This window comes from Leptodactylus fuscus, chromosome 1 (assembly GCF_031893055.1).
Source record: "Leptodactylus fuscus isolate aLepFus1 chromosome 1, aLepFus1.hap2, whole genome shotgun sequence".
Taxonomy (NCBI): Eukaryota; Metazoa; Chordata; class Amphibia; order Anura; family Leptodactylidae; genus Leptodactylus; species Leptodactylus fuscus.
Window position 1 is genome coordinate 10745580 of NC_134265.1, and position 20724 is coordinate 10766303.

The 20724-nt window shown below is 45.3% G+C and overlaps 2 protein-coding genes across 2 annotated transcripts in view; one reads left to right on the forward strand and one right to left on the reverse strand.

Annotated features, from left to right (window-relative positions):
* Nucleotides 1–20724, reverse strand: part of LOC142190048 (uncharacterized) — a 371533-nt gene that overhangs the window by 11661 nt on the left and 339148 nt on the right. The window lies entirely within an intron of this gene.
* On the forward strand, nt 10051–10543 carry LOC142218749 (piRNA biogenesis protein EXD1-like; the record flags this gene model as incomplete). Its single annotated transcript, XM_075287650.1, is given in 4 exon segments — nt 10051–10173; nt 10176–10237; nt 10239–10437; nt 10439–10543. Coding segments are annotated over 4 exon segments (489 nt in total), but the record flags the coding sequence as incomplete, so codon positions are not given.

Here is a 20724-nt window from a genome sequence, read left to right on the forward strand (position 1 = left end):
CCTCCAAATCCCAAATTCTTCCTATTAATGTCCCCGATACTCTATGTGCTGACTTGAGTGGGTCCTTCCCTTACCTATGGAAGACTGGTTGCATTACTTACCTGGGTATCTCCTTAACGTCACCTGGTTCCGGCCTATTCTCCTCAAACTACACCCCTTTGCTGTCTAAAGTCTCTTCCTTTTTGTCCGCATTCTGAAAACCTATGCTCTCCTGGGCGAGTAGAATCGCGATCGTCAAGATGATGGTGTTGCCTATTATTGTTTATACATTCCGTACAGTGATCATCCCCATTCCGGATTCATATTTAGCTAACCTCCAACGTATTTTGTCACATTTCATATGGGAAGGTAAGAGACCTAGAGTTTGTTTCCGAGTTATGACTAGACCTTGGACTAGGGGAGGAGCTGGGGTCCCGGATGTTAAGAGATATTATGTGGCCACAGTGTTGGAACAACTTAGGACCTGGTGGGACGACTCTCTTGACTATCAATTGAGAGGGAGATGCTTGGTGTTCCGCTAGTTAGCCTATTGCATCCCAGGGATCTTGGCGCCCCGGTGGGAATGTCCCCCCTCTTAAAGTGTGAGAACTTCTCTTTGGGCATGGCGATATTTATTGTTACATTCCCCCTTTTAAGCTTTGTCTCCCCTGGTAAAACTCCCGCTACTATACCTGGCGGCGTATATCCCACATTTGGAAGTGCGGGGGTGGGTATCTAGGGGTCTACATAAGATTGCCCAACTGTTTACGGATGGGCACCTTAAAACGTTTTCCATGTTGAGGGAAGAGTTTGACCTACCCAGAAATGACTTTTTTAGATATCTGCAAATAAGAAACCTCTTCCAGACCTATGATATTTCGAGGCTCATATTCCCCAAGGTGGCCCTACGCCTCTGGAGACGGCTGACCCCCACAAAGGGTGGTACTTCCTCATTTTATAGTTTCCTTTCTGCCCCATCTGGACAGCCGTATATGGTATATCGAGGGGAGTGGCTCACTGGGAGACAGCACTGAAAATCACGCTACGTTGGTATAGGACCCCATATAAATCCTACTTATTCGAAACTTTGTTGGAGAGGCTGTGGACAGGTGGGCTCCCTTATCCACATGTGGTGGGACTGTCCCCTGGTCCAGACTTTTTGGGTGGCTGTATTTCAACTTATGTCCCCTGTGGCAGGCCTTAATATTCCACTGGTGAGGACCTGGCAGTATATATATAGTGTTGGCCAAAAGTATTGGCACCCCTGCAATTCTGTCAGATAATACTCATTTTCTTCCAGAAAATAATTGCAATCACAAATTCTTTAGTATTATTATCTTCATTTAATTTGTCTTCAATGGAAAATCACAAAGAGAATTGTCAAAAAGCCAAATTAGATATAATTCCACACCAAATATAAAAAAAGGGTGGACAAAAGTATTGGCACTGTTTGAAAAATCATGTGATGCTTCTCTAATTTGTGTAATTAACAGCACCTGTTACTTACCTGAGGCACCTAACAGGTGGTGGCAATAACTAAATCACACTTGCAGCCAGTTGAAATGGATTAAAGTTGACTCAACCTCTGTCCTGTGTCCTTGTGTGACCATATTGAGCATGGAGAAAAGAAAGAAGAGCAAAGAACTGTCTGAGGACTTGAGAAGCAAAATTATGAGGAAACATGAGCAATCTCAAGGCTACAAGTCCATCTCCAAAGACCTGAATGTTCCTGTGTCTACTATGCGCAGTGTCATCAAGAAGTGTAAAGCCCATGGCACTGTGGCTAACCTCCCTAGATGTGGATGGGAAAAAAAAATTGCTGAGAGATTTCAACGCAAGATTGTGCTGATGGTGGATAAAGAACCTCAACTAACATCCAAACAAGTTCAAGCTGCCCTGCACTCCGAGGGTACAACAGTGTCACCCCGTACTATCCAGTGTCAGCGTCTGAATGAAAAGGGACTGTATGGTAACATGCTAAATAATATACTATAGAGGCACTTAGTTATACAAGTTTGATCAAATAATATGGAATCCCACCTGCCACGCCAAGGCGACCTCATGAGGAGGACATTATAGCGTGTGGGGGCCACAAGGAAGGTGACAATGTATGAGAAGGGCTGAGAGCGAGCACTTACCTCCTCAGGTACAGCAGCCGTCTGCTCACAGGACCTGTGATGATGTCATAGGTGTGGGCGGAGTCATAGTCACATGATCAGGTTATCACTTCATCTGTGCAGAAAATACTAAATCCTAGTGAGCTAAAGGACCTGTGATGATGTAACAGGTGTGGGAGGAGTCACAGAATCACATGACCAGATATTAGAGGTCTCTGCAGAGTTGTCTGTGTGACGTGTATGTAGCAGAGCCGTGTGTGTGTGACGTGTATGTAGCGGAGCCGTCTGTGTGTGACGTGTATGTAGCGGAGCCGTCTGTGTGTGACGTGTATGTAGCGGAGCCGTCTGTGTGTGAAGTGTATGTAGCGGAGCCTTCTGTGTGTGACGTGTATGTAGCGGAGCCGTCTGTGTGTGACGTGTATGTAGCGGAGCCGTCTGTGTGTGACGTGTATGTAGCGGAGCCGTCTGTGTGTGACGTGTATGTAGCGGAGCCGTCTGTGTGTGACGTGTATGTAGCGGTGCCGTCTGTGTGTGACGTTTATGTAGTGGAGCCGTCTGTGTGTGATGTGTATGTAGCGGAGCCGTCTGTGTGTGACGTGTATGTAGTGGAGCTGTGTGTGTATGACGTGTATGTAGCGGAGCCGTCTTTGTGTGACGTGTATGTAGTGGAGCTGTGTGTTTATGACGTGTATGTAGTGGAGCTGTCTGTGTGTGATGTGTATGTAGTGGAGCTGTCTGTGTGTGATGTGTATGTAGTGGAGCTGTCTGTGTGTGATGTGTATGTAGTGGAGCTGTCTGTGTGTGACGTGTATGTATCAGAGCTGTGTGTGTGTGACCTGTATGTAGTGGAGCTGTCTGTGTGTGATGTGTATGTAGCAGAGCTCTCTCTGTCTCGGTCTCTTCTTTTCGCTCCCTCCTGTTGTGTTCTATATAACAAGTGTGACTGGATACAATAATTCCCTTCCTGAGGTAGAGGAGCCGCATGTTGATGAATTCCGCAATGATTGGGATTCTATGGAGCTCTTCTATTCTGCCACCTATATACACGATGTAACTGATAGTTCGCAGCTTTCCTCATCATCTTCTATCTCTTATGTTGCTCAGGATGTTTCTTATTGTCCTTCATCATTTTCTTTGTACATTCTCGAATATCATTCCTTTGGTCAGGAGTCAGTGGCGTAACTACCGGGTAGCAGCTGCCACAAGGCCCGTGACATTACAGGTCCGGCGACAGCGGCTACCCCTGCAGGTTTTTTTATTTCTTAATTTGCCGTTACGGGTCCTACTTACTTACCGATCCTGGCAGGGGCCGGGATTGGTAAGTGATGCCGCGGGCCCCACAAGCACTATTATTATATTCGGGGGTCTTTTCAGACTCCCAAGTGTAATGATCGGAGGCCCGGGAGAGGTAAGAGAACATAACAAACAGTGTTACTTACCTCTCCCCGCTCCATACAGGCATCGGACCTAGTTGTCTGACGTCCCTGATGTCACCTGACCGGGACCTGCGTAAAGATGGTTGACACCACTGAGGACTGCAGCGGAGCTGGAGATAGGTAAGTAAGGGTGCATTCACACTACGTTTACGGCAGCTTATTCTGAACATCAAACACGTTCAGAATAAGCGGCGTATAAAGCAGCCCATTCATTTCTATGGGGAGCGCTCGTATGCCGGCTCCCATAGAGATGAATGGAGCTGCTTTATACGCCGCTTATTCTGAACGTGTTTGACGTTCAGAATAAGCTGCCGTAAACGTAGTGTGAATGCACCCTTACAGTGTTTTTTTTAATCTTTGTATCCTCCCTTGGGTCTCCGATTATTACACTCTGGGGTCTGAAAAGACCCCAGAGTATAATAATTGTCCATGGGTGTTCATTATGGGGCATAATACTGTGTGCAAGGGCCACTATGGGGCATAATACTGTGTGCAAGGGCCACTATGGACATAATACTGTGTGCAGGGGCCACTATGGGGCATAATACTGTGTGCAAGGGCCACTATGGACATAATACTGTGTGCAGGGGCCACTATGGGGCATAATACTGTATGCAGGGGCCACTATGGACATAATACTGTGTGCAGGGGCCACTATGGACATAATACTGTGTGCAGGGGCCACTATGGGACATAATACTGTGTGCAAGGGCAAAAATGGGGCATAATACTGTATGCAGGGGTCACTATGGGGCATAATACTGTGTGCAGGGGTCACTATGGGGCATAATACTGTGTGCAGGGGCCACTATGGGCATAATACTGTGTGCAGGGTCACTATGGGGCATAATACTGTGTGCAGGGCCACTATGGGGCATAATACTGTGTGCAGGGGCCACTATGGGGGATAATACTGTGTGCAGTGGCCACTATGGGGCATACTACTGTGTGCAGGGGCCACTATGGGGCATAATACTGTGTGCAGGGGCCACTATGGGGGATAATACTGTGTGCAGTGGCCACTATGGGACATAATACTGTGTGCAGAGGCCACTATGGGGCATAATACTGTGTACAGGGGCCACTATGGGACATAATACTGTGTGCAGGGCCACTATGGGGCATAATACTGTGTGCAGGGGCCACTATGGGGGATAATACTGTGTGCAGTGGCCACTATGGGGCATATTACTGTGTGCAGGGGCCACTATGGGGCATAATACTGTGTGCAGGGGCCACTATGGGGGATAATACTGTGTGCAGTGGCCACTATGGGACATATTACTGTGTGCAGAGGCCACTATGGGGCATAATACTGTGTACAGGGGCCACTATGGGCATAATACTGTGTACAGGGGCCACTATGGGGCATAATACTGTATGCCGGGGCCACTATGGGCATAATACTGTGTACTGGGGCCACTATGGGGCATAATAGAGCGCGCAGGAGTGCGGTGAGCAGTCGGTCGGTCAAGGTCTTTGTTGTCGGTCAGGAAGGGGGGCCCATGTCAAAAGTTTGCCACGGGGCAACGCCATTCCAAGTTACGCCACTGTCAGGCGTAATTGTGGAGGAGAATATTTCTATATTGTCCATTTTTTCTGATATTTTTTCATTAATTTTTGTAAAAATTCTAAAATCAGAAACATTTACAGAAAGGAACATTTCTTCAGTATATTTTCAGTCCGTGCAGAGTTCAGGTTTATCACTGATGATATTAGGCCTCACGTTACATCTGACACTACAGTCACATAGTGTTCGGGTCTTTGTTGTTTAGGTCTGCATGGGGAACTGAAAGACGGAGATCATGTTGCTTAAAGTCAGTTACCTGTGGACCCTATAGTGGGATCAGTCAGGTTTCTGCCGGTTTCAGTATACTTGTTACAGGACGTTACTTTCTGCCGATATTAAGCGAATTCTGCAGCGGAGTCTCCTACAAACACAGATGTGACTCCAGCCTTAGGCCTGGTGGAGTGACATTACTTTTGTAGTTCTCTGTCAGAATGCCTCACATTAAACCCTGGTTGGCCTCACATAAAGGGTTACTGATATGTGAGACATATCGGGGTACTAGTAAAATACCTCATAATAAAGATGCTAATTACCTCCATGTCTCTCACATATCAGAAACTCTTATGTAAAGCACACAGGGGTTAATGTGAGGCTCATGAAAATGCAGTTTTATATAGCACTAGCCTCTGCCTGTGACTTCGTCTGCGTGTTGTTGGCATCGATGCTCCCCCTATATTCAGCAAATTGCTGCCGTCGATGGTTTGCCTGCTTCGGCATTTCGACAGCTCTCAAGCTGTCCTGTTGCTGAACTTGTTCCTCACACTGTGCCCGTGATGGTTCCGGCACCTCAGCAGCTTGCTTGGACACCATATAATGAACGTGTTGTTGGTGCTGATGATCCACCTGCTCCAGCAGCTGTCAAGATGGCCTGCCACTGAACTCGTTCCTCGCACTGTGCCCGTGATTATTCCGGCATCTCAGCAGCTCGCTGGGACACCATATAATGAGTGTGTTGTTGGCGTCGACGATCTCCCTCAGCTCCGCTTGAGGAGAACTCTGTTGACTTCTTGCTACCTTCATAGCTCTCGTTTGTGACAAATTAGATTTTCTTTCTCCAGGCATGTTTAAAATTGGCAAACTGCCAATTTAGATTAAAGGTGTTTTCCCATGTCAGTTTGTCAGCACTGCCTGGAGCAAATCAGATAATATGCAAATGCATGTACACAATCCACTGAGGGTTATGTGGGTGTTTACACAGAGAGATAACAGCCCTGGCTTTATCAGAACCTGAGATAAGGTGCTGCCAAGAGCAGTGTAATATAGTATGTGAACATAAATTTATAACAGTTGTGAAGCCATTTCATTTACCGGGATAAAAAGTATCCTATGTGTTAATTGAAGTTACAAACTATATATGTGCCAAATTTCATTCAAATCTATTCAGCCGTTTTTGCGTGATTGAGGAATAAACACACAAACATCCAAACACAAACTTTCACATATTAGTAGGATAGGATTAGAAGGCCGATGGTAAGGAAAGCCCTTCTGACAGTGGGGAGATATTGGTGCTGTTAATTTCTCTCCAGCTTCGGGGTACATACCTGAATTCAGTGCACTGTCGGCGTCCTAGCGGTATATAAATCCGCATATTCATGAGTACATGAAAGGTCCTCTTTAATATGAGGCACATCGAGTTACTAAATTGTAATGCACATGACTAGAGATGAGCGAAAAATAAAATATTCGATATTCGTTTTGAATAGCCGCTCAATATTCGACTATTCAATCGAATATCGAACCCCATTATAGTCTATGGGGGAAAATGCTTAGTTTCAGGGGATCTCGACTCAGGAGGGTCACTAAGTTCACTATCACACCTCAGCAAATGATAACAACACCTCTGCAATGCAACTGGGACAGGAGGGGAAGCATCTAACAAGCCCAAGTCACTGCTTTACCTCACCATCACAGACTATTAATTACACACTTTCCAAACTCAAAAAAACCTCTATCAAAGTGTGTGTGATGTGGTAAGATCTTCCAAAATTCACTTTTAAGGCCCTTAACATGAGCCCTTCCAAATTAAGTTACAGGCCCTTAAGCTGAGCTACCAGCAGAGATTGAGGCCCTTCAGGTGACTTCAGCCTTCTACCTGCAGAGTTTTTGGCCCTTGGAGTGAGTTGAGCCTTGCACCAGCAGAGTGTTAGCCCCTTTAAAATTCTTAGCCCCTAAAACGGTGGTTCCAGAACCATCACTCTCATTGTGTTGGATTGATGCAGTGGATTGGACTGAGGACCCAGACATTGACCTTCATTATAACTGTCAAATTGATAACATTTTGGCATTAAGTCCTGGGGGTAACTTTTATTTAGAGGACCGCAAAGGGGGAGAATTGGCTGCAACCACTACTAGCGGTAATGGTCCTCTAATATACGACTCTACATTACCTCTACAGGGTTCTGATCAGGTGTTAATTGTCCAAACAACATGCTCCAGTACTTTAGATGTAGATCAGAAACCACTTTCCCTTCCGACACCAGATTTAACAAAGCTTCATCATCATCATCCTGCTGAGATGGAGCCACTAAAGGAAACCTTGCCTTCAAAGGCATGTTCTGGAGCTGCGACTGAGCCAAATCTAAACACAGAGTCCTTTGGAACTGAACAAAATTCACCAGCAGTGTTTTTGGCTCTTTGGGTGAGTTGAGCCTTGCACCAGCGTGTGTCCCATAACATTAGGCGGGCCCTAAGTTCTGCGCTAAGTTGCACAAAGTTCCACTTGACCAGCGACGCGTGGACAATTGCATGCGGCCAGGGACGCTACATCTCAATAGCGGCACACTGGCTGAATGTAGTTGAGGCTGGGACCGGGTTGCAAACTGGCGGCCTGCCTTGTCTCCCCGCCCAATATTCCTGGCAGGAGTGCTGAAACACCACCCTCCTCCTCCGCCGTTGAATCGACCCCAGCTACTGGCGTGGGGAGACGTCAGCAGGCCGTGCTGAAGCTCATCAGCTTGGGGGACAGACAGCACACTGCCTCCAAGGTCAGGGATGCCACCCTGGATGAGATGGCAATTTTTTTTGCCCCACTGCACCTTGGCCCAGGTGCAGGTTAGCGTATGTGATAATGGCCGGAACCTGGTAGCAGATCTGGAGCTCGCCAGACTCAAACACAGTCCATACATGGCCCACGTTTTCAAATTATTGGTGCAACGATTTCTAACAACTTACCCCAATTTACACAAGCTACTGGTTAAAGTGGCAAAAACAAAATGGAATAGCAGACACCGAGCAACCCGTAGTGTAGTATTTCAATATGATAGAGTAGTTTAACAAAGGAGTAACGCTCACCTTTGAGAATTGTGAACCTAAGTCACAACTCTGTCTATGCGATGACTGAATAGTCGGATAGAGCAGCAATGTTCCTATCACCTCGCAGGCGAATATATATGAAGTGGACGGACCAGCAACTCAGATTCGGTGATGCATCTGGTACTAAAGAACTGCGCTCCCCTCAAAGATTAATGAACACGGTTTTATTGGCAAAAGAACTCACACAACGCATTTCGGGCGTCAAACCACGCCCTTCCTCAGGTGCAATAGTTTCTACAAATAAAACTAACAGGAAATCCCCAGAATCGGACAACATAAATATAATTTTCTTAACTGTACCGCTGGGCTGATTGCTTGTCAGCCCGGCGGGAGGCACAGTGATTTGCAACGGCCCACAATAAAATTCCTAACATGAAGTCCCCAGGCCTGGGTAACAACACTTATGTTACCCGGGCTTGGGGACTTCATGTTAGGAATTTTATTGTGAATTGAATTATAAATAACAAGTAGGACCCTTCTGAGGGGGTGGCCAGAAGCGTGCAATGTAACCACTTGTATGATTTGGCACCCTTGGGGATTTTAAGATGTATGTCTGCATTTTCCGCACTGTTCGAGCACCATGTGTGATTGGCTTTTAGTAACTAAACAAGTCAGTTCACTAATATCTGCAATTTGAAACCTGTGTATTAAGATAGAAGTGGTTGATTTTTTAAGAAAAAGAAAAAACTTTCAGGATGGTTCTTTAATTTCCGGATTTGTTTGTTCTATCATGTGTCTCAAAGCTTTTTCTATACATTTTGAACGGCTACATGTTTTATCTGTTTGTTCATTTATTATTTTGGTACATAAGCTTACAGAATGTTTATGGTTGGTGTTTATAGACGTAGGCTATTTTTCCCCATTTTTTTTCTTGTTTTCATGGTGAATATGGAGTATATTTGATTTATGCGATACTTTATTTTATTTGTAGAAACTATTGCACCTGAGGAAGGGCGTGGTTTGACGCCCGAAACGCGTTGTGTGAGTTCTTTTGCCAATAAAACCATGTTCATTAATCTTTGAGGGGAGCGCAGTTCTTTAGTACCAGATTCATCACCGAATCTGAGTTGCTGGTCCGTCCACTTCACTGGTTAAAGTTTCGGCGCTTGTGCTCCCACTTTGGCAAGGCTACTGTACCTGGTGCTAGCCTCAATACACTCCAGCAATGCCTACATCTGCCTGAAGCACCGGCTGTTGTGCGAGGTCACCACATGCTGAAACCCTAGATACCATATGTTGAGCAGGGTGTGTGAGCAGCAGAGACCTTTGATGGAGTTCCATCTACAAAACCCAAAGGTTCATCAAAGTCAGCTCCCTCTGTTTCTGCACCATTAGCATGCGCTCATCACAATTGCTGATATGACAGCTGCGGCAGGGTACAGGGTACAACGCAGACCAGGCCCAAGCACCAGGAACAGGTGTTACAATGGCTAGCGGATAATGCTTCCAGCTGCTTTTCCAGCAGCCAGTCAGCCACTACCTGCAGTCGTGTTCGTGTTCATACCGAAGAGTCTGCCCCTCCTTCCTCCCAACATGCCCAATCTTCCCAACAGAGTCATCCCACCCTTGCCCCCTCCCAGGATCTCTTTTCGGGTCCTTTTACTGTCTCTCCCTCTGTTGAACCACTTCCCCTCAATATGGTGTGATACTAAACAATATATTTGATACTCAGGTCGCTGATGTCTACCTATTCTCAATGGAAACTGGTGGCTTTCTTCCCAGTCACACAAATACAGTTAAGTATTGTTTGATGTCATATCTCTCAACCTTTCACCCTCACAAGTTTCTTTCCTAAAGTATAAGGAAACTTTAATGAAGGACAATCTGGTGTGACTATCCATTGCCAACTGCAGCACTGAAGTTACTATCTCTGGAAGTGGTACACCTTTGCTCTCTGCGTTTAGCCATGCTCGATGCTATGCTAGCTGACTACACTTGGTTGGTTGATGGTTCTCTTAATGCATCTCGCCAAGGGACATCAGATGTGTTTCTCAGCACTGAGGCCACCTCCTCTGAGCTCCCAAAAGGAACTTCAGCAGATTTGTGTATTACAGCAAAAGAGAAGAGAAAAAGCCTTGAAAGAATATCAAGTGAATGGTGTGGGTTTCCTCAAAAGGGCGGAGAAGTAATGGCTGCAGTTGTACTACATTTATATAGCAGTTTTCAGTGTTCTAGTACCAGTGTCCGGTGCTTGTACTGCTTGAGTTATTGGTTGAAATAATTTCACAGAAATAAATTAAAAATACAAGGGGTAGACCCTTAAAAATTGGATTGAGCTGATATAGCCTGACTGAAATTCTTTCTCTCCCACCTAAGTTTTGGGGTTACACACCGTGAAAAACTGAAAAGAGCGGACATAGCCTGAATGAAAATCTGTCTCTCCCACCTAGGTTTTGGAGTTACACACTGTGAACAACTGTATTGAGCGGACATAACCTGACTGAATTTCGGTGTCTCCCACCTAGGTTTTGGGGGTACACACCCTGGATATCTGGATTGAGCGTACATAGCCTGACCTAATTGCTCTGTATCCTTGTTTTGGGGCTACACAGCCTGAAAAGCTGCTTTGCACGTATATAGCAAGAAGTAACTGCAGTGGATTGCTTCAATTTTTCAAGAAACAACAAAATTCAAGTTTTTTTTTTCAGCTATATGATCTTGTCAATGCAGCGGATTGCTGCTATTTTTCTGCCCCCCCCCCCCCAAATTCAAGGATTTTTCCAGCTATATGACCTTGTAAATACAGTGGATTGCTGCTATCTTTAAGGCCCCCACCCCCAAAAAAAAAAAAAAATTCAAGTTTTTTTTTCAGCTATATGAACTTGTAAATGCAGTGGATTGCTGCAATTTTTCTGTCCCCCCCCCCCCAAATTCAAGGCTTTTTCCAGCTATATGACCTTGTAAATGCAGTGGATTGCTGCTATTTTTCTGCCCCCCCCCCAAAAAAAAAAAAAAATAAAAAAAAAATTCAAGGCTTTTTCCAGCTATACGACCTTGTAAATGCAGTGGATTGCTGCTGTCTTTCAGACCCCCCCCAAAATTCAAGGCTTTTTTCAGCTCTATATGATCTAGTCACTGATGTGTATTCTGGCTATTCTGTGTGCAGACAGCCAAAAATGAAAGCTGTTTCTCTGTTATATAAGAAGTTGTAACTTTTCTGTATCCCTGTTTTCCACCGTCCGTGGAAAGCTGGACCCCTGTCCCCGCAGTGTATAGCTCTGAGAAGAGTTGTTGTTGTTCTTCGGTTTTTCCCTGCCTATCTGAAGCTAATCGCTATCAAGCCCTCAGCAGATGTCTCTCTCCCACAGCGAAAATGGCGAATAGGGCGGCGGCCGTTCTTATAAATTGGGAGGTCATATGTTTTCAGCAGCCAATGGGTTTTTTCAATTTTTTTTCACTGCCTCCATTGTCGTAGTTCCTGTCCCACCTGCCCTGCACAGTTATTGGTGCAAAAAACGTGTCAGGGAAGGTGGGAGGGGATACAAATTTTTACTGCGTATGCGGCCTTGTATTCGATTGTGAACGAATACATCGAACGCCATGATATTCGATCGAACAGCGTTTGTTCATCTCTAATGAAGAACAATCTTTATATCTCAGTCCTTTCATCAGCTTATCGATATTCCAAAGCTCCTGTAATAATCACACAGTCCTTGGCATAAGCTTAAGCGTATAGCTTTCATACCTTCATGTTGTTTCTTCCTCCACATCTTTTTCTACATGTAACTGCCAAAGTCTTTTATATTATATATTATATAATATTTGATATCAAACTTTATCATAATCTTGGACTTAAATGAAGATAGATTTTTTTTCCTTAATATCTCACCAAACTAGACGATAGACTAACATTAGAATTAGAGATGAGTGAATAGTATTTGATCGAAAAGGTATTCGATCAAATAGTAAGGTATTCGAGATACTTGATTCCAATTGAATACCATGCGGTAAACGCAGTAAAATTCGTATCCCCTCCCACCTTCCCATGCGCTTCTTTTGCACCAATAACGGTACAGGGAAGATGGAACAGGAAGCAGGAAAATGTAGGCATCGAAAAAAAAATAGGAAAAAGTCATTGGCTGGCTATCAGGTGACCTCGAATTTACTGTATAAGAATAGTGTCAGCCATATTCGTGCTAGATGTAGTTTGGATTGAGACAGGGAGAGGCGTCTGCTGAGGATCAGAGAGGATTTAGCTTCTGTTAGGCAGGAAAAATTAAAAAAACAGCTCTCCTCAGAGCTAAACTGCTTGAAGACTGTATATACACCATCAGCATATACACTCATCCTGCAGAAATTTCACAAAAGCCCTTTTTAGGGCTCAAATTCCCTACCACTGGTATACAGTATATACCTGTCCCATACGGGTGTGAAGCAAGCTGTATACTTTGCATCCAGTATATACGGTACTTGATATACGCTGTATATATCTACTGTCCGTGTATATATAGAAAAAATACACTTGTATACATCTAAAAATGTTAAAGGCTAGAGCAATGGGATGAGGACGGGGCGTGGAAAACCAGGTGGGGGCCCAGGCCGCTGTCAAGCTACTGCGATTCCAATGCCTACTGGTGAGGGGCAGCCAGCATTGCTCTCATCCACAATTCCTGACTTGATGGCAACGTCAACAGGGTGCAGGGTACAACGCTGACGAGGCCCGAGCACCAGGAACCGTTGTTACAATGGCTAGCGGATATTGCTTCCAGTGGCTTTTCCATCAGCCATTCAGCCACTACCTCCAGATGTGTTCCTACCCAAGAGTCTGCCTCTCTTGGCGATTTAGTGGTTGTGGACCCACAACCAGCATGTCCTGTCCTCAGTGAGAATGACGAGATACAGTTCCATGTTTCTGTTCCAACTCACAAGTTCATCCTCCTCCTCCTCCACCACCACTATGACTGTTAAAAACCACATTTCTAACCACCCCATTAAGGCTCACCCCAAGGGCCTAATATTATGCTCCTAAAAGGCTAAATTCATCCTGTAGGAGCATAAAATTATGCTCCTACAATCCTCAAATCCTCCCAAGAGCCTAATATTCTGCCACTCCAAGACTGAACTCACCTTAAGAGCCTAAAACTCTGCTGGTACAAGGCTCAATTCACCTTAGGGGCCATAAACTCTGCTAGTGCAAGGCTCAACTCACCCCAAGGGCCAAAAACAAAAACTCTGCTGGTACAAGGCTCAACTCACCCTAAGGGCCAAAAACTCTGCTGGTGCCACGCTCAACACTCACAGCACACTGGGTGAATATAGTGGAGGCTGGGACCGGGACAAGGCTGAACTGACTTAAAGGGCCTAATATTCTGCTGGTGTAAGGCTGAACTGACTTAAAGGGCCTAACACTCTGCTGGCGTAAGGCTGAACTGACTTAAAGGGCTTGAAACTCTGCTGGTGTAGGGCTGAACTCACTTAAAGGGCCTAAGTCTCTGCTGGCATAAGGCTGAACTCACTTAAAGGGCCTGAACTCACTTAAAGGGCCTGAACTCACTTAAAGGGCCTGAAACTCTGCTAGTGTAAGGCTGAACTCGCCCTAAGGGCCAAAAACTCTGCTGGTGCACGGCTCAACACTCACGGCACACTGGGTGAACGTAGTGGAGGCTGGGGCCAGATCAAAGCTGAACTGACTTAAAGGGCCTAGTACTCTGCTGGTGTAAGGCTGAACTCAGTTAAAGAGGACCTTTCATCAGATCGGGCACATGCAGTTTTATATACTGCTGGAAAGCTGACAGTGCGCTGAATTCAGCGCACTATCGGCTTTCCCGATCTGTGCCCGGTGTAAAGCGCTATCGGTTCCAGTACCGTAGCGCTTTACAGTCAGAAGGGCGTTTCTGACACTTAGCCAGGGACGCCCTTCTGCCCAGCAGCGCCTATCACGCTGTACAGTGTGAGCGGGGAGGAACGCCCCCTCCCTCTACTCACACAGCTCGTCCATAGACGAGTATTATCAGGAGAGGGAGGGGGCGTTCCTCCCCAGTCTTAGAGCACAGCGCGATAGGCGCTGCTGGGCAGAAGGGCGTCCCTGGCTAAGTGTCAGAAACGCCCTTCTGACTGTAAAGCGCTACGGTACCGGGACCGATAGCGCTTTACACCGGGCACAGATCGGGAAAGCCAACAGTGCGCTGAATTCAGCGCACTGTCAGCTTTCCAGCAGTATATAGAACTGCATGTGCCTGAACTGATGAAAGGTCCTCTTTGAAGGGCCTAATACTCTGCTGGGGTGAGTTGAGCCTTGCACCAGCTGAGTTTTTGGCCCTTGTGGTGAGTTGAGCTTTGTACCAGTAGAGTTTTAGACCCTTTAAGTGAGTTCAGCCTTACACCAGCATACTTAAAGGGGTTGGCCACCCTTAAGCTGAAAAAATCACAGCGCCCCAGGCAACTCAGAGAGATGGTTATAGGACAAATGTGCTGTAAAAAAGAAATTTATCTTACCTGCTGGCCTGTGTGGGTGTGACTTCAACAAACTGAAAGTGAAACTACTGGCCTGCATTCCAGTGCTGGAGCTGAGGCAAATCACAGAGCTGCCTCTTTCCACACATAGGACGTGATCACACAGCTTCAATCACCTCAGCACCTCCGGCTAGCAGAGTGCGCCGCTCACAATGGCTGTCACTGTCACAACACAGGGCTGAATCCTAGGGGATCCTGCGCAACTAATAGCTGAGGATGGCCGCTATGATTCGTCCAATTTGAATGGAGCGGCAAATTCAAATGGACTAATTAATAAAATGCCACCAGACACCATCGATTACAATAGGGTTGTGACTAAATCCTATACTCCATAAGGACCTGGTCCTTATCACTTATAGTATTAGCCGCCTCAGTGTGATCTATTTTCCATTACTGGTCAGGACCTTTTTTGCCCCCGAGCGGTCAGGTCCTGAACTGAAGTACTATTTAGCCAGCTCACAGTGAAATGGCTAAATCCCTTAGGTGTAGGGTTCAAACTACCATTGGAGTCCGTTATGAAAGTGTCCGTTTAAAAAACAAAACAATACCCCCCCCCCCCAAAAAAAAAAAAAACCGGACACCTATCATAACGGACAAAAACGGACAGTAACTGATGGCTATCAGTTACTGTCCTTTATCCGTTTCCTATAGACTTCAATTTTTTAAAAAAAACAAAAAACAGACACTTGTTTTTTCTAACGAACAGAAAAGTCCTGCATGTAGGATTTTTTTTGACCGCTGGAAAAAACGGACATGGGTGTAAACGGACAAACGATAAAAGCCCATTGAAATGAATGGAAATTTTAATGGACTTCTGACAGTTCAGCTAGTGTCCGTTGCTAAAATCTTGAACGGACAATAGCCACGGACACTGCTGACGGTCACCAACAGTAGTGTGAACGCCCCCTTACTCCAGATGGACCAGGTCCTCACCAGTCCAAATTCCAGAGAAAAGTTAAAATTCTTATGACCCCCTTGCAAGATACCCACAGGGGAGGGGATAACGTCCCTGATAGCCCCTGTAAGTTTACCCCAGCTCTGCTAGAAATTACTTCACCAATAGCCATATATTTCCTGTGCACCCCCAAACAAGCATTCTATATCTCTGTAGTACATCCCCATAATGTTAATGCAAACTTTGTGTGAAAAGTGCTGCGGGAAATCACTATGCGTTTCCACAGCGGTTTTTCCCGCAAGGCTTTTTGGCTGCATCCAACTACTTGGGGCTGTAACCTAAAGCACATTATCAATTGCGTATGCACCGCTAATGGAGGAGTTTCTTTGCGCCTCTCATGCAAACCTAACACAGATATGAAAGATTCCTCCATTCTTCGTGAGCCTCTTGTGCATCGCCAACCCCCCCCCCCCCCCTTCCTGAATCTACCTTCAGTGCATGGAGAAATCACCCCCCAGCTCTCCAAGTGCCCCCCCCACCATGCACCCCACATCTCTCTCCCCACAGTACACCATGCACCCCACAGTACACCCCACAACTCTCCACCCCCACACTACACAATGCACCCTACAACTCTCCTCCATAGTGCGTCATGCACCCCACATCTCTTCCTCCACTACACATCTCTCACCTCCACTACACAATCCAGATCTGTCTCCCCACAGTACACTGTGCACCCCATATCTCTCACCCCCACACTACAATATGCATCCTACAACTCTTACCCCATAGTACACCATGCACCCAAGATCTCTCCCACCCACAGTACACCATGTACTTAGATATCTCAGCCCCACTACACAATGCACCCCAGATCTGTGTCCCCCCACAGTACAGCATGCCCCTACAGCTCTCAGCCCCACTACACAATGCACCACAGATCAGTTCCCCCCCCCACAGTAGAGCATGCACCTACAGCTCTCAGCCCCACTACACAATGCACCCCAGATCTGTCCCCCCCACAGTACAGCATGCACCTACAGCTCTCAGCCCCACTACACAATGCACCCCAGATCTGTCCCCCCCACAGTACAGCATGCACCTACAGCTCTCAGCCCCACTACACAATGCACCACAGATCAGTTCCCCCCCACAGTACAGCATGCACCTACAGCTCTCAGTCCCACTACACAATGCACCACAGATCAGTTCCCCCCCACAGTACAGCATGCACCTACAGCTCTCAGCCCCACTACACAATGCACCATAGATCTGTCCCCCCCCCCCCCCCCCCACAGTACAGCATGCACTTACAGCTCTCAGCCCCACTACACAATGCACTCCAAAGTACACCAGGTACCTCACATCTCTGCATGTACTTCCACTGCAGGGAGTACAACATATTCAAGGATCTTCCTGCAGCATAGACACGCCTACACGCCTACAAGACTAGAGAATGCCATGTGACTGTAACGTCAGAAGGTCCTTGCTGAGTAGTGATAGGAGGAGAGCAGGCACAGACACGTGACATGGTCAAGCTGTGTCACATGTCCCTCCATGTCACGAGCTCAGTGGTCAGAGGAGGAGTGTCAGAGAGTCGGCAGAGCCAGGTAAGCGGCGGGCGTGGCTTCAAAAATAAAGAGACAGAGGCAGAAATGAAAATGAATGTCTAAGAGTAAGTTTATTATTTATCTTTGTGCTACACATTACACACTGTTAGCTATAAAGTGGTCAACCCCTTTAATACTCTGCTGGTGCAAGGCTCACCTCACCCCAAGGGCCAAGAACTCAGCTAGTACAAGGCTTTAACTCACTCCAAGGGCCTGAAAAGTAAATTTTTGTATGGCTTAGCTTAAGGGCCTCTAACTTAATTTGGAAGGGCTCACCTCAAGGGCCAGAAAAGTAATTTTTGGAGGTCTCACCACATCACACACACATACACAATGACAACTAAGGGTGGGGGCTGTTGGATTTCCCATTGCCTATGTAATCTGTGGTTGTCATGATCAACATGATTTAAAGGGGTGCCTGCTAATGTTTCTTTAGCTTAAAATTTGTCTTTCTGTCCATACTAATGTAGAAGAAAGAAGGTTTCCAAGTATTTTTCCACTTTCATAGAGGTTCTATTGAGTTTGGAAAGTGTGTAATTGATAGGCTGTGATAGTGGGGTAATACTGGGACTTGGGCGTGTTAAATGCCCCCAGGCATGCTTCCCCTGCTGTTCCAGTTGCATTCCAGAGGTGTTGGCATCATTTCCTGAGGTGTCATTGTGGACTTGGTGGCTCTCCTTAGTTGAATTTTGGTTTCCCCTGAAACAAGCATTTTTTCCCCATAGACTATAATGGGATTCGATATTTGGTCGAATATTGAGGGTCTACTCGAAACGAATATCCAATATTTCACTACTCACTCATCTCACATGCTGTGAGTTCTCCTCATCAAGGATGCTTAAGAGGTCGCTCCAGCAGCAGACCTTGGAGGTCATACTATTGGAGCTGTGTCCTGTACGATTCAACTTGTTATTGATTCTGTTATTATAGGTAAGGTCACCTATTATATGTTCAGTTAGAGCCTAGCTGGGCAGGGATTTACTTTTGTATTGTTTTCTTTTGTTGCTGCACTGTTTTTGGAGTGAAAACAAAACTCTACCTTCTTTTTCGGACTAATAATCTGGACTTGTGTGTCTATGCCACTCCACCTAGCAACCCCAGACCCTGACATACATATATATATATATATATATATATATATATATATATATATATATATATATACAGTCCTATGAAAAAGTTTGGGCACCCCTATTAATTTTAATCATTTTTAGTTCTAAATATTATGGTGTTTGCAGCAGCCATTTCAGTTTGATATATCTAATAACTGATGGACACAGTAATATTTCAGGATTGAAATGAGGTTTATTGTACTAACAGAAAATGTGCAATATGCATTAAACCAAAATTTGACCGGTGCAAAAGTATGGGCACCTCAACAGAAAAGTGACATTAATATTTAGTAGATCCTCCTTTTGCAGAGATAACAGCCTCTAGTCGCTTCCTGTAGCTTTTAATCAGTTCCTGGATCCTGGATGAAGGTATTTTGGACCATTCCTCTTTACAAAACAATTCAAGTTCAGTTAAGTTTGATGGTCACTGAGCATGGACAGCCCGCTCTCAAATGATCTGAAAACAAAGATTGTTCAACATAGTTGTTCATGGGCAGAATACAAAAAGTTGTCTCAGAGATTTAACCTGTTAGTTTCAACTGTGAGGAACATAGTAAGGAAATGGAAGACCACAGGGACAGTTCTTGTTAAGCCCAGAAGTGGCAGGCCAAGAAAAATATCAGAAAGGCAGAGAAGAAGAATGGTGAGAACAGTCAAGGACAATCCACAGACCACCTCCAAAGAGCTGCAGCATCATCTTGCTGCAGATGGTGTCACTGTGCATCGGTCAACAATACAGCGCACTTTGCACAAGGAGAAGCTGTATGGGAGAGTGATGAGAAAGAAGCTGTTTCTGCAACCACGCCACAAACAGAGCCCCCTTAGGTATGTAAAAGCACATTTGGACAAGCCTGTGGACTGTTGAAACAAAGATTGAGTTGTTTGGTCATACAAAAAGGCGTTATGCATGGCGTCCAAAAAAAAACAGCATTCCAAGAAAAACACTTGTTACCCACTGTAAAATTTGGTGGAAGTTCCATCATGCTTTGGGGCTGTGTGGCCAATGCCGGCACCGGGAATCTTGTTAAAGTTGAGGGCCACATGGATTCCACTCAGTATCAGCAGATTCTTGAGAATAATGTTCAAGAATCAGTGACGAAGTTGAAGTTACGCCGGGGATAGATATTTCAGCAAGACAATGATCCAAAACACCGCTCCAAATCGACTCAGGCATTCATGCAGAGGAACAAGTACAATGTTCTGGAATGGCCATCCCAGTCCCCAGACCTGAATATCATTGAACATCTGTGGGATGATTTGAAGCGGGCTGTCCATGCTCGGCGACCATCAAACTTAACTGAACTTGAATTGTTTTGTAAAGAGGAATGGTCCAAAATACCTTCATCCAGGATCCAGGAACTGATTAACAGCTACAGGAAGCGACTAGAGGCTGTTATCTTTACAAAAGGAGCATCTACTAAATATTAATGTCACTTTTCTGTTGAGGTGCCCATACTTTTGCACTGGTCAAATTTTGGTTTAATGCATATTGCACATTTTCTGTTAGTACAATAAACCTCATTCCAATCCTGAAATATTACTGTGTCCAGCAGTTATTAGATATATCAAACTGAAATGGCTGCTGCAAACACCAAAATATTTAGAACTAAAAATGATTAAGATTAATAGGGGTGCCCAAACTTTTTCATAGGACTGTATATGTATACACTCTGCTCAAAAAAATAAAGGGAACACCCAAATAACACACCCTAGATCGGAATGAATGAAATATTCTCATTGAATACTTTGTTCTGTACAAAGTTGAATGTGATGACAACAAAATCACACAAAAATCATCAATGGAAATCAAATTTATTAACTAAAGGAGGCCTAGATTTGGAGTCACCCCAAAATTAAAGTGGGAAAACACACTACAGGCTGATTCAACTGTGATGTAATGTCCTTAAAACATGTCAAAATTAGAGTTGAGCCGATCTTGACTTTTCAAGATCGATTTTAAAATCCGATTTTCGATCATTTTTCATTCGAACCCGATCTCGATCCCAATTCCTATCCCAATGCAAGTCAATGGGAGATTGTTAATCGGAGATCGGATTTTAAAAGCAATCCTATAGACTATACAGCATGGAATCTAACAATTGTTAGAATCGCTGTGTAGTGAATCACTAAAGTAGCCAGAGGATTTTTTTTTAATCCTCTGGCTACTTAGTCCCCCCTGGTGTCCACTTACCTGCAGAGATGGCTGGTCCGGTGCTCGGTGTGTTCTCTTTCATCCTCTC